This window comes from Nuphar pumila, chromosome 12 (genome assembly GCF_984573655.1).
Source record: "Nuphar pumila chromosome 12, dmNupPumi1.hap1.1, whole genome shotgun sequence".
Classification (NCBI taxonomy): domain Eukaryota; kingdom Viridiplantae; phylum Streptophyta; class Magnoliopsida; order Nymphaeales; family Nymphaeaceae; genus Nuphar; species Nuphar pumila.
This window is the reverse complement of record NC_143260.1, coordinates 7,569,913-7,583,971: the sequence shown is the minus strand read 5'-3', so window position 1 is coordinate 7,583,971 and position 14,059 is coordinate 7,569,913. Positions and strand designations below refer to the sequence as shown.

General features: G+C 40.7%; 2 protein-coding genes across 2 annotated transcripts; one reads left to right on the top strand and one right to left on the bottom strand.

Annotated features, from left to right (window-relative positions):
• The first annotated feature begins 613 nt into the window (after positions 1–613).
• LOC149819847 (tRNA dimethylallyltransferase) lies at positions 614–3,121 on the top strand. The gene is made up of 2 exons (XM_089983653.1): positions 614–1,046; positions 2,761–3,121. The coding sequence occupies exons 1-2, from the start codon at positions 655–657 to the stop codon at positions 2,864–2,866; spliced, it is 498 nt and encodes a 165-aa protein (XP_089839779.1). The 5' UTR covers positions 614–654; the 3' UTR covers positions 2,867–3,121.
• A 3,487-nt stretch (positions 3,122–6,608) lies between these two features.
• LOC149819846 (GDSL esterase/lipase At4g01130-like) lies at positions 6,609–12,227 on the bottom strand. The gene is made up of 5 exons (XM_089983512.1): positions 11,966–12,227; positions 10,539–10,748; positions 9,447–9,610; positions 7,878–8,148; positions 6,609–6,929 (listed from the first exon to the last, which is right to left on the bottom strand). The coding sequence occupies exons 1-5, from the start codon at positions 12,225–12,227 to the stop codon at positions 6,661–6,663; spliced, it is 1,176 nt and encodes a 391-aa protein (XP_089839638.1). The 3' UTR covers positions 6,609–6,660.
• Between the last annotated feature and the right edge of the window lie 1,832 nt (positions 12,228–14,059).

The following is a 14,059-nucleotide window of genomic DNA, read 5'->3' as shown; positions in this document are numbered from 1 at the left end:
AAAAATGAATTGTTTGATAAGATTTCACAGAAGAACTTTTATTTATGAAAAATTTTCTCTTGTTTGTGTTGGGTGTGTGGCTTTGACAAGCCTCATGGGACCCACTTGAAGTCCGTTTCCTTTATCTCCAAGAAAACCCCAATGTATTGGGGGTTTCCCTCTGTGATTTGGATTGCTTAAGGATGCAAACATCATGCAAACGGTTTGGATCCGGATCGGGTTGAAACAGCCAAAATTCATAAAAGTCTCATACAAGATCCGGTCTGTTTGCGTCCCTACATGCAGCTCTTAAGTGGGTGCATGGTGGGTATAGTTGTATTTATGTCAATCAGATTCAGTGTGGTCCATACCAAATATGGATCCAAATAAGGTATATACCCTTGTTTGACATCCATTCTAATGTAAGCGGGTCATATTTTTGACAAAATTTTAAATCGGACTCAGAATCAGATATGAAAATTACTAAACCGAACCCGACCACTTGACCCGATTTTTTCTACCGAATCCGAATAAATAAGATCGGATTCGGACCAATATCCGATCCAAACCCGGACCGCTGCACACCTCCCCGTTCAAGATAAAGCTAAGCCTCCTCTTTCACATTTTTTCGGTTCTGCTTCTCTCTCTCTCTCTCTCGAAAAAGGAGGGAAAAAAATGCTCGCCATTTTTCTGCCTCTGGCTTCCCTTCCCCTCTGCGAATCGCCTCTCCATAATCGCACTCCTCATCTTCCTTCACTCCCATCGCGCCCCTCGTTTTCTAAGGAATCGCGCTTCTCCCGCACCAATTTCCCGGGGAAACCCAGGAGCCGGAGGACAAGCGAAACCCTAGTCTCAGCAGCATCGTCGTCGTCGCCGGAGGTCGAAGAGTGGATCGAGAGGCTTCCGGAGAAGAAGAAGCCGATCTACTCACACAGCCTGCCGTGCATCGAGGCGTGGCTGACGCAGCTAGGGTTCCAGCAGGCGAAGGAGGACCTCGCTCTCTGGTTCGTCCGCAATCCCGACTGGCACGCCCAGCTCTCGCTCGACGTCACCGATCTCTGCATAAGGTTCGTTTTCCCCTCGCTCATTCTTCGCGAAACTTCTCCTCAGTCCTGGCGTTTGATTCTGCTTCTTAGGTTTCTTTTGGAGAGTTCTCGATCGGCGAGGTGTTCCTTGTTGAGGGATTCGTTTGATTTCCTGACGGTCGGTAGATTTTGCTAATTGACGCTTGAAGTGTCGTGAATTGAATCGGATTCTTTACGAATTCTGGAGATGTACTGCCAGATGATGTGTTATCGCGTGAAATTTCGTTGTCATTGTTAATAATGATAATGTTTTTCGTGTGAATTTTTTGATGAATTATCGCTGAGGTTTTCCTTGTGCGATTCATTTTTTTTTTCAAACCGATCAGTAGGATCTTGTTAGTTGTGATTAGTGTGGTGAAACGGAGTGGTTAGCCGTATCAAAAGAAAAAAGGGGAATGATGGAAATAAGCTGATAGATTTGATGGTTTTGGAATGACATGGAATCATAATGTTGACATTGGTAAACTTCTTCAAATTAGTGATAATGAAAGGCAACAAAGTTCATGGGGACTACAATGAGGATGAAACTAAAGGGTGTATGGATAGGCAAACTTAAGAAGTGATGGATAGCAATTAACACCACCGATCACATATCATGAGCGACACGATTTGTGGGAAGCTGTTATTGATGTTCTTATGACACTTATTGCTTTTGGCAAACATGTATCTATCTGTAGGAACCATCAGTGCTAAATATGTATGGAGTTTCTTGCTCCTCCCCCTCCTCTTCCCAATATAAGTGCAGTTATATTGTGGTGTTGTGACTCCATGTTTCTTCTCACCCTCCCCTTTTCCTTTTTATTGCTCTTATGCTTCCAAGAGTCTCCACAATAAATAATGAAGATCTTTTTGTTCACAGGTGCTGTTATTCTCCTTGTGGGTCTGACTAGATAAGCTTGGTATCTTGGTCTTTACTTATGTTGGAACTTTCAGTTAATTTGTTTCCATTATGGGTAAGACTGTTCTTAAGACTGCAGCTGGTGAGATTATTCCCTGTGCTACATGTTCCTCCAATGATTCCCTTCACCACAACCTGCTCATTGGCCCTTCTATCATGGTTCCCCTTTTTGAAAATCCTTTCATGCCATGTGCATTTTATAAAGTCTCCATACTGATCAACTTTATTAAGATCCCATTGGATTCTGGAAGCTTGTGGAATTGGTCCTGACAAACTCCAATTTATTGCTTCTATTGAAGACTACCCTTCAACTCATTCTAAACTTAAAATTGTCATGCTTGATGTTTTTCAGAGCTTATTCCTAGGAAAACATCACTTTTACGTGTTTTTTAGTTCTTATTAGTATTTGTTGATCCTGTTAATATCTCCCAAGATGTTAGTGCAGTTCCTTGCCTTTGTCCTTTTATGCAAAATTATGTTTATCACTCTGCATGCTTCATGAATATATCCTGCCAATGAAGGTAACTAAACGTATCCTTCAGACTGCAACTTGACTTGTTGCAGATGTTTACCACAATCCATCTTGAATGTGCGTTTTTCTATGACAAATTTGCTGATATTTACTACAAAACACCTTGAACATGCCTTTGCTATGTCTTATATCAACACTTTTCTTGCTGTGCTATTGTTGTGGGAGCGTAAGTTGTGATGGATGCTATTTTCTCTTTAAAGTTGATGGTGAAATAGTGTGACCTGATCTTGTGCGTCTTTCAACATAATGTGATATTAATGATGCAGATACCTTAAAAGTGGGCCTGGTGATCTTGAAAAGGATGTGGAGAGACGGTTCAGTTATGCATTAAGTAGAGAAGACATTGAGAATGCAATACTTGGAGGACCTTAAGCTCGTATCTATGTGATCAAGCCTGCCCATGTATGTAAACCAACATAATGCTGATAAGTTGAAGAACTGAAAATGAATATGTGCTTAATTTATATTTTTTATTGATTTTTTCTGCCTCAAATTAGAATTAACGGGTAAAACAATTGCAAACGTCTCTAGAGGGCTTCTGCTTTTGTTTGACAAAGCAGTTGGTTGGTGTGAGAATCCTTAGTGCGCATGTGGTCTAGTATATTTGGTATATTGGATTGCTTTCTCCCATGTGCACCTGATACAGACACATACACATACACGTAATATTGATATTCTGGCTTACTTTGGAAATCAATAAGTTCACCAACTGTTATATTATGATGCCAACAAATCCCCTGGTAGTAAATTGTCTTGTAATTTTTTATAGGAAGAAATAAGTTTACTTCAAAACTTTAAATGTTTTTTCTTTTAATAAATGTAAGTGCATGTAACGTAGCATGCGATGTGTGTAGGGATGACAGTGGACTGGGCGGGGGCGGGGGACAAGATCTCCACTCCCTCCCCGTCTCAAAATCTTGCCCTCCATCCCCGCCTTCATCCCCACACGGGTTTTGATTTTAATCTCCATCCCCATTTCATGTCCTCCATCCCCAGTACAAACGGGGCAATGCGGGGCGGGCCCCCATTTCCCCTCGGTCCATTGCCATTCCTAAAGAAAGATTGGGGACGGGTCGGGGAAAAGCGTAAGTCCACCCCTGCCTCCTTCCCTCCACGGGTTTTGATTTTAACCTCCATCCCCGTTTTATGTCCTCCATCCCCGGTCCAAATGGGCCGAGGTAGGGCGGGGCCCCGTTCCCCCCCCCCCCCCCCCCTCCCCCCCCACTGCCATCCTTAGATGTGTGTTTTCATATGGCTTATCTTTGGTACTCTTGGTAGTACCACACTGCCCCACTGATTTTCCTTTTAATACTTATGTTGAATATTTTGTGGATATGACCATATAAATGCGATCTCTCTGGTCTTTTAATGGAAGACATGCAATAAGTTAAGTGATTTTTTTGTGTAGTTACGGCCATTTTTATTAAGTTTTAGTGTAACTAGCATACAAGGGGATACGAAATGGGAGTCAAAATGGAGTCTGTGTGACATAGGCACCAAAGATTCACAATAAAACAAAAAAGTCAATTTTTAATTAAAACAATTAAATTCAAATCATGTTTTTTGCTAAACACATCCACTCGATCTAAGCAACCAGTGAATGCAACTTGGACTTTCTACTAGATGGTATGGTGCTGATGAGAGTACAAAGGATAAGGCACCCACACAGGCTCTCCAAGCTACTACAGTCCTGAACTGAACCTAGCCTAGGGCCAATTAGTGTGGTCCACCCAAATAGAAATGATACCTCTTCTTTACTTTTGTGGGAGGATTATGTTGATGAAGATTGGTGCACTTGGGTTATGGGTAAATGCAGCACACTTCTCTATTGATTGATGTTGTGCTTTTGTGATATGTCCTCAATTAGGATTTGGCTAATGCTGTAGCGTCTTTGCAAGTATCCAACCTAGTGTAATTTTTAAGTTAAAGCTAACAAGCAAAGGACCGAAACAACCATAATCAATGTTATGGACAGAAAACTTATCTAGTACATGTATAGGTCTTTATTGATAATGAAACTTTGATCAAGAAAATTTTCAATCCATGTTTATGGCTTTATTCGTTATACAGTTTCAAAAAATCTCATGAGTTGATAACCTCTCGTGACATTTATGACGAAGTCTGGTGCAGCTTGGCCTAGGTTTAAGTTGCTTTAAACATTTAGATATGGTCCGTTTTGAGCTTCATTATTGTTTAGACTTGTCCCTAAATAATTGATCTGTCCTACCCAATTTGAGCGTGTACTGTTATGGACCACTTCAAAAAGTCCTAGCTGCAGGTGGTGTTTGCTTAATCTGATTTCAAGTTCTGGACCCAGATGCAGAGCGCATTTAAAGACATTCAAATATATGTGGTAGCAGCTCCGGGGCTGTGTTTTATATTTGACAGCTTGACTAGGAGGGGCTCTACTTGGTTACATTGTGAGGCAAATTTTGCTACTTGCTCGTCCCAGGAGATTCCATCAGTTGGTAAAAGCAATGCCATTTTTTGCATGCATGTGAGATATCAAAGGCTTCCTAGATTGCCAAAATGTGAAGATGGATGTAAAGAGTCTAAGACACTGTCAGCCAAACAGGCCCTTTCATTTTTACTAAAGGTTGACTGGATCTTAAGAACATTTGGAACTGGCATAGAGTATTTCCTAGTTCTATTGATGATTTTCTAGGAAATACTAGATTTTTTAGGAACTAAGCATAATAGGTTGTTTGGTTGCACCTACTTACTAGGAAATCAGGGGTGTCTTTTATTGACATTGTGCTCCACAATATCTCACTTCATCCTGTTTATCTGGAAGCAAATCCATTCAGGCACAGCATAGATTCAAGTAGCTCTCTGTATGGATAAGTTCTATTTTCTTTTCTTCTGGCTAAAGGTAAGAGAATTGAGAGTTCTGGTGGGGATTGCTTCTTTGGGTGAAAACGTAGAAATATGTGGGATGGTGTTAGAATTCCATTAAATTCTGAAAATGAGGACATAATTACTCTTGTTCCTGTGTTTAGAGTTACCACCTATACATGTGATAATGTGATTTCTTGGTTTCTGTTCAGATGTGACCAGTACTAGATCCGATTTATCAGATAATAGCTAATTGGAGTTGGAGTTGGATTCAGATTCCAATGGAGAAAAGGTAGTATAAAATCTGATTAAATGCATATTTTTGGATTCAGATATCCATTGGATTGAGTTAAGAAATCCTAAACTGAATCTGGAGCGGATTATCAATTGCACTTTTTTTAATAGAATCCAACTGATTGGAGTCGGATTTGGGTGGGGAAAAGGTAAAATGGAATTCGAATCAATTCATGTAATTGCATTCAGATATCCATTGGATCTAGTATTGCAAATAAACAAAAGAAGACCCACTGCTTCATCATCACTCACTCATGATCATGCCCTTAACCTGATAACAGGGACAACAACGTCGGTGCATTTAAAAAACTGGGGTGGGAGTTTTTGCATGTCAAATTGACATAACTTATGTTTAACTTTCTGATGAGCTTATCCTGTAAACAACTGGTGAGTACCATTTCAAGAATGCAGTAAAGAAGGGACTCATTTCTGGGATAAAACTCCATGATGGTGGTCCTCTCATGCTGATCCAGTTTGCCGATGATATCTTACTGTTTGGCTCGGGTTCCCACGATCAGATTGCTAAGACTTGGTTTGTGCTTCAAGCGTTCACTGCAATGTTGGTTATGAAAATCAACTAGCACAAGTGCAATCTCATTATGCTAAATTCTGATGAATTCACATCTCAGCTGTTTAAATGTATCTTCGGTTGCTCGAGAGCATCTTTTCTCCTTCCCTATCTAAGCTCATATCTGTTTAATTGTGCTTGGAAATCAATTGAGGACATGATCTCTAGCAAGATCAGCGCTTGGGAACTTACCTCTCCAAAGTGGAATATGCCTTACATTAATTAAATCAACTCTTTCATCAATACACTTATATCGGATAACTGGAATATGTAAACCAGCAAAACATGTAAACTGAGATTTTTACAGGTCTTTTTTTTTCTCTAAAATTTCATCATATAGATATGATCTAGATGCTTAGTTTTATAGAAACAGACTCTTGGATCATCCGATTACTATGGATAAGGATCAATGTTATACATACTAAATATATCATTGCTCATGTTCATTCCAAACTTTTGTAAAAACAAATTAGCCAATTGGGTGTAGATCACATAGCTTTCCAAGGGGGAAAGATGGATAGAAATAAGAGCCATCAAGGATGGCATAAGCTATAGCCTTATTTGCTGCTTCTGAGAAGTGTATCCCGTCCCAACTCACATAGTTTTGGGGATCAGAGCAAGCTGATGCTGTCACCGTGCTACCATTGATGAGCTTTGTGTTTCCACAGAAAACTTTTGGATCGAAATTATATGGGTCGCCTCCATGCCCACAGCATGCCTTTGTTCCATACTTCAATCCTATAAAAACATGGTTAACATGCAAATTTTCTTTGAAATTGCATTTTGGTATAATCTGAATCATTTACTTTTATTCTCTTTTAAACAAATTTCAACCATGATAAACCCCTTCATACATCTATACAGTCCAACCTATGCATGAGTTTGGGTTCCTCTGAGATAGGGATGCAAATGGTATGGATTCTGTTCAGATATGACCAATACCAGATCTAACTAATCAGATTAAGGGTGTCAACGGGTCAGACCCCCTGACAAAAGTTGGTAGGTCCAGACCCGAATCCGACTAGAGGTGTTGATACTGGATCCGGACCCAGGCCTGACAGGACCTGCCATAGGAAAAACCCATACCTGGGTTTGATTCGGATTGGCTAAACCAGACCCAGCCCATACACAGTAAAATAATATTTTTTTAATATTTTTTTACATTGAATTTTTTTTTATCTTAATTGGAACTCGGGTCGGACCTGGATCTGGTACAAAATTTCATAAGCCATGCCCGATCTGTATATTAATCAGACCATATTCCATATAGGTCCGAACTGAATTCTTAATTGGACCTCATTCTTTTGTACCAAACCCAGATCCTATTGAACATAGTGCCGATGTGATTGGGTCATACCTGACCCATATATTGACCTCTAAATTAGATAGTGGCTATTTGGAATTGGACTCCAATTCAGATCTGGATTGGAAAAAGGCAATACAAATTTCAATTAAACACATGAATCAGATTCAGGTATCCATCGTATTCAGTTAAACCAAATCTGGATCTGATTATTAACGGGATTTGGCTTTCTTTGCCGAATCTGACTAATCAGAGTCAAATTTGGTTGGATATCAGATAACATCTGACCCGGTTCAAATCCCTACACACACACACACACACACACACACAGAGAGAGAGAGAGAGAGAGAGAGAGAGAGAGAGAGAGAGAGAGAGAGTCTCACCATGATGGGTTGGGTTCCTGAAGAGCTCAAGTTTGACAGTGTGTGTGTCCACATAGATCAATGTGGCTTGTGGGAGTGTTGGCCTGAGTTCGTCGAGCTTAGTCTTGAGCAAACTGTTGTAGTAGGAAACGGCATTGTTGTAGTAAGTTATGCACCCATAGGCATCAAGGTCAGACTGGTTGTGGGGCAGCTCCACCAAGAATGCTGGGTAGCACCCAATGGGTGCCAGGTTCTTCACAAAGAACGTCCTACCACCCTCATCATAAATTACCTGCACAAGCAACACTTCACTTGCAAACTAATCTTAAGTGGACTCCAGACTTTGACCTGGCAGAGTAGAGTTGACTTGGATGGGTTGCAAAAAAAAAAGCCTAGAAAGCCTATTAAAACTGCAACAGATTTGTGATTATTAGGGGTGAGCAACGGGCCAACAAAAGCCTATTAACTGGATTTTGTAAATCCATCATAAAGTAGGGAGTAATTTGTGAAAAAAAAAACTTTAATTTAAATTTATAAAAAATTCATTTTATGCATTTTTGTCTTTAACAGGTCAAGTCCATCACAGCCCGTCAGCCCAGCTACAAATGGACCAGGTTTTAGCTCGGGGCTTGTAAGTCTAGGGCTAAAAAAAAACCTTTACCCAAGCCCTGCACAAGATGGGTTATGTTTACTTGGCCTGCCAAGCAGCTCAACCTGATGTCCATCCCTAATTGCAGTATATCTATAATAAACATGATATTTTTGAAATTATCAGGAATTTCTTGTTTTACGTATTCCTCATGATAAGATCACAAGATATTTGTGACATAGATGAGCATGTGCTTGCAATGTTGTCAGTATTGGTATCGGCCCTGAATCGATGAGAACCGGGCAATTCTAATTCTGACCTGAATAGATCCGAATCAGCCAGTTTTCAACCAGGGGATGACATGTGTCAGTAAAAATACCAAAATGTTTAAAATAATTTTAATTATTTTTAAGCATTTTTGAAAAATAATCCGAATCAGCCCTGTTTCGTATCGATTTTGGGCCGATACATTACAAACCAGCCGATCCAAGCCAATTAGCAACGATGCTGACGATATTTGTGCCCAGTCAGAGAAAATTCACTAGGCTCATTGCATTGAGCCCACACGCACTGAGTTTGTTAGGTGAAATTCTCAACTCGGTCCATGTCAATTCTCTCATTCATGAATTGACTTGGGATGGAGTTGAGCCCACCTGACCATACATCAAGAATGGTACCACTAGTGAATTTACTACCTTTTGCTTTTTTAAAAAAAATATTTATACAAAGAAACCCTCATAGGATTAGTGACTTAGCCATGTTTGACTCTGCCTGGTACTTACGATCACTGTCCTGGCAGCGCCGTGAGCTTTCTCTTTGACGCCAGGGTTTTGCCACACTTTGGCTTGTGCAAGGTATGATGCTCATGGGATTTGAACCTAGACCACCTGCCCAGCGGCCTAGGCTCAATCCCACTATACCAAACCTTTTTGGGGCACCTTTTATTACACTTAAGCATGCCAAAGTTGTGATTGAAAGGGGTGTAGTTGGGGATTACATACTTTGATAGTCCATGCGATCTGACTAACAACCTGTGGAAGGTACTGCTTTACACCTTCTACTCCAATCACTGCCAAATTTGATGTGAAATCGTTCTGACCAATATCAAAGGTATATAATGATCTGCCAAAAGCATTCAGTGGTGGAAGTCCCTTGGTGTCATTGCCTGAAAAATGAAGATTAATTGGTTACATTGATTAGGGCCATCCTTTGAATTTCATAATACAGAAAAGTAAATGCAGATGATAATTCAAAGGATGAAATATAAAAATTATATGCAGATGATAGTAAGGATGCAAATGGGCCGTATCATGGTAGATCAAGTGAAATTTAAGCAGCAGGTCTGAATCCAAGTGCAGATCTGAAGTAGATACAATGTGGTGAAGTTGAACCGGGGTCTTTTTTCTTTTCTTTTCTTTTCTTTTCTTTTTTTGTCTTTTGATAACATTGGATCTAGTAGAAAAAGGTTGGAAACAAGGATTTTACATGTAAAAAATGCAATTGGATCAGATTGGATCCAAAAAAGGAAATATTGATCTGAATTTTAAAAAAATCATGGCAGAAGTCCTGAATCTGAACCGGATGCACGCCATTTTTTTTAAGATGGTGATACTTATTATGCTGTTTCACATTTCCATTATGCCATTTTTTGCTATATATATATATTTTAAGTAAAAATTCATATTCGGACTTCTTAAATTAACCGGGTCGGGTTGGGATCCTGCATTTTAAGTTCGGCATAACCCAAACCTGACTACATGTTTATTCGGCGGATTTGGATGCACCCAAACTTGGGTCAGATATCGGACCCATAGATAGTCTTGCTATAAGCGACGCCCAGCTATTTTTTTTCACATAAAAAGCAATATAAATGAGGACACAAACTAGCCTATATCTAATGGACCTGGCCGATAGTTGGACCGAGAAGTTTGGAACCAGGCATTCAATTGAAAAAAAAAAATCACACGAGCTGGATCAACTCTGGATCCATGTGCATCGAACCCTTGTATGTGCCACCTACAACTGGACCTGATACTGGGCCCATTAGGATCCAAATCAAATTCTGAAGTCATCCAAAAAGTTAATCTAGTTACCTTGGAAATGAAGCTGCATGACTCGAGCCTTGAATTCCATCATCTGTCTGAGTTGAATTGCAAGAGAGAAGGGGCTGATCCCACTCACAAACACAGAGGTGTTGGGCAAAAGCACTGTTGATGCCAATGTGGCATAGTTGGCTCCATGTGTGAAGTCTGAGCCCAGGGCTCGAAGGTATGGGCTCAAGAATGGGTACCCAAGAGCTTGTGCTGTTAACCAAGTCTCACAGTTAGTATTAGTTATAGTATAGCTTGAAAACTGAAACTCAAATTTTGGACCAGGTGTCGGGGCTAGTCGGGTTTTGGGGTTGACCTGGCCCAGTAATTAACGGGTCGGGTTTGGCCGCACTGGATAGACCTGCCCTGCATACTATCACCTGCCCCATACTCCAAGGTTACCCCCAGGGAGCCTCAAGCTTTGCCTTCCAAGAGGGGCGTACATGCCCTGCTTTAAGATTTGGAGGTTAGGTATGTTCTGCCCTATCACCTTGACTGCTAGGCGCGTGCGAGACCCGTTGGGGTCATTCAGTTCTTGAACCTTTTTTTATAACCCGGAGAAACTACACCCGGGTGTGGAGACATAATCACCATCCTGGCGACGTAAAACTCCGAGGCTAGGACCCTTGCCCCCAGGGCCTATGCTGGGCAACGGCTTAGGCAAGGAGGTGGTGCCCATGGAAAGTAAACCCCGACTGCCTGTATGACAGCCGAAGCCCACTCCAACTACGCTGACCCATTTGGGGTGTTCAGTCCTTGAACTTACTTGGATCTATTTTGACCTGAATCCAAACATTTTAAGAGTGTTTGGATGCACCCACTTATCCCAAAGAAATGGGATAAGTTTCAAACCTCTATTGTGGGACACAATTGAAATTTTCATTTATTCTACTTTTTAGTTTTAGGAAAGCATGCACATTCCAAGTTCATACATCCTAGCCCACAAGGGCTCCGCTCATCTGGTAGGGGCGACTTGTGAATGTCACCAAGTTGCACAAGTTTGAAACCCACGGATGGCGTCTCTTGCCGCAAGGTTGAAACTGGGTGTACTCTCCGGTGGGCAGAGGAGACCTTAAGGGCTTTACCAACCGGAGGCCAGCCAAGGTGCGGTCGGTGATGGGGGGAGGGGTGGTTCCCTTGGATTATCCAAGAAAAAGTTAATACATCCTCTATATGTGTAGATTTGCAATGTTTATCTTCTCCGTTGGGGCATCATGTGAAATGTGAACAAGTTCATGAAAGTCTACAATCTCTGTGCTCGAATTCATGAACTCGACCAAATTTCACATGATCACGTGCCAATCTCAATGCACAATAATGCAAGCCAGGCCAAGTTTTCAGGCTCATTTGGCTAAGCATGCTTACCTAACCGGACCAATTTAAAGAGTCTGTATAGTTGATCCTCCTCAAACAAAGTCTAGCATGCTTACCTAAAAAGTCAATTACCAACCTCCCATCCGAGCCCCGGCCGGTCGGCTTCCCGAAGTACGTCATTCCCCAAGGGCTCGACTGTGCCGGAAAAGCTGCATAAAACCCACCGGTGTCGGAATTCGAGTCACCAAAGTTGAAGATTGCCTCAAATTCGCATTTTGCATGAATGTGGTGTACTGCTGCATGCATGACCAGGACGAGGCCTACCACCATGAACATTTGCCTGAATCCGGCGAGGTTTTCCGGACCCAGATAACCCATTTCAAGTGCTATGGCAGCAAGTGGTTCCTACTGGTTTCCTTTAAAGGCCAGCATCCATGAATGGAGATAGAAGCTTGAAGTGGTACTTGTGCAAGGTGTGTTTGTCCCTTGTGAGGCCCCATCTTGCATTATTTAGTTGCTAGTGGACAAGTAAGTCTGGAAAGTGGGTTCAGTTTTGTTACTGTGTGTCATCTCGTGACCAGTGGTGGTGGCGACCTCTTCTGATCTTTTGTCTATCTTTCCTTTGGGTATGACCAAAGTAAAGTTAAGAAGCAGGACCTAACAGGGAATGTTGGCACATGAAATTTATGAGCTACATCTACAACATAATCATGGTCATTGGAATAGCTTACATAATAATAGTTAACTACTAGAATCATTTATTATCATCCGAATGTTGAAATTAATCTAAGCCTTGTACTAAGTATAATTCAACAGCCTGGGCCCATGAGGGTGCCACTCTTCTGGTATGGGTGAATTGTGAACAGCAGCAAGCTGAAGGGATGCCGCAAGTTCAAAAGCCACGAGGAGCATCTCTTGCAGCAAGGCCCAAGCTGGGTGTACTCTCTGGTGGTCAGGGGCGATCTTAAGGGTTTTACCCACTGAAAGCCTATCAATGTACTTTCAGTGATATGGGTTTGGTGAGGTACGAGGGATTTCTTTGGCCTAGCCTTATATATATATATATATATATATATATGGTTAATCAAACATTAAATTAGTTGTATTTAATATTATATTAAAATACCTTTAAAATAATGATATTTTTTAAAATACCAAGTTACTCATAAAGTTAATGTATGGCCAGTTGAAGCCTTACCAAAATAGAAGACAACGTTGTTTGAGCAGATATAGTGATAAATCCAATTATCCATTCAACCCCTCATGAGACTTCAGCCACTTGATTGGACCTCGGCAGGAGCCTCAGTTAACTCGAGTCTGGTTCGTGAACAGACCAAGTTAGTTCGCTCATAGCTGAGTCAGAGGCCACTAAATCCAGTAGCGTGTCCCCCTCCGTGTCCAAGTCAACTTCTACAAAACCTTGCTTCCAAGCAACTCTATGGTTCTCCAAAAGAAGCTCACCACCAAACTCCAAAATCCTAGTACAAACACATTTATGAGGCTCTCTTATGCTAGTTCAATTATGATACATCCCAGTCTGAGTAAGACCAGTAAACAAGAAATTTTGGTGCTTTGATCCTTTCTTTTTCTAGAGAAGCCCTCTTGTTAATGCACAGGTCATGGCAAGTAGAGCTTGTAATTGTACTTGGTTAATCTAATAAATGCTTTGGAACTAAAGCAACTACTCTGTCATCAAATGCCCCATTTCAAAATAATATTAACATGCATTTGATAAAATTAAAAAATTGACATTACAAACTCGGAAACCCTAAATTCCTCCCTTGCAAGTAGTAGGGATGTCAATGGATCAGATTTTATCATGCAGATATGGCCTTGATTTTTGTTACCAAAATCAATGACTATCTAGATTTGACATATATTCAAACCCCATTATAGGTAAAAAAAAAAAAGGATTTGGTGAGATTTTCAGCATCTAAGTCTGAATTTGAATCTGTTTAGCCAATATTTAATTAGTTGAATCTGGTAAAGATGAGAAGATTAAGGAGAGATAGAAAGATAGAAAGATTATTTTGATAAGCTATTTATAGAAGTCATGCTCAGGATCTTGAAGACTTCTCCATTCCTTTTCATGAGATGAATCGTGACTTAATACGCAAAATTCAAAAGAAAGAAATTGTAGAGGGTTTGAAGAAAATGAAATCAAGAAGGACAGTTGGTCTAGATGGTATACCTATCGAAGCTTGAAAATG

What these genes read in the sequence shown, in the direction of transcription:
- LOC149819847 (XM_089983653.1), top strand. Translation starts at nt 655, where the DNA reads ATGCTCGCCATTTTTCTGCCTCTGGCTTCCCTTCCCCTCTGCGAATCG. An exon ending in GTCACCGATCTCTGCATAAG is followed by an intron (nt 1,047 to 2,760) that starts GTTCGTTTTCCC and finishes TTAATGATGCAG; the next exon opens with ATACCTTAAAAGTGGGCCTG.
- LOC149819846 (XM_089983512.1), bottom strand. Translation starts at nt 12,227, where the DNA reads ATGGGTTATCTGGGTCCGGAAAACCTCGCCGGATTCAGGCAAATGTTC. An exon ending in CATGCAGCTTCATTTCCAAG is followed by an intron (nt 9,611 to 10,538) that starts GTAACTAGATTA and finishes TTCATTTTTCAG; the next exon opens with GCAATGACACCAAGGGACTT. An exon ending in CAGGAACCCAACCCATCATG is followed by an intron (nt 6,930 to 7,877) that starts GTGAGACTCTCT and finishes ATGTTTTTATAG; the next exon opens with GATTGAAGTATGGAACAAAG.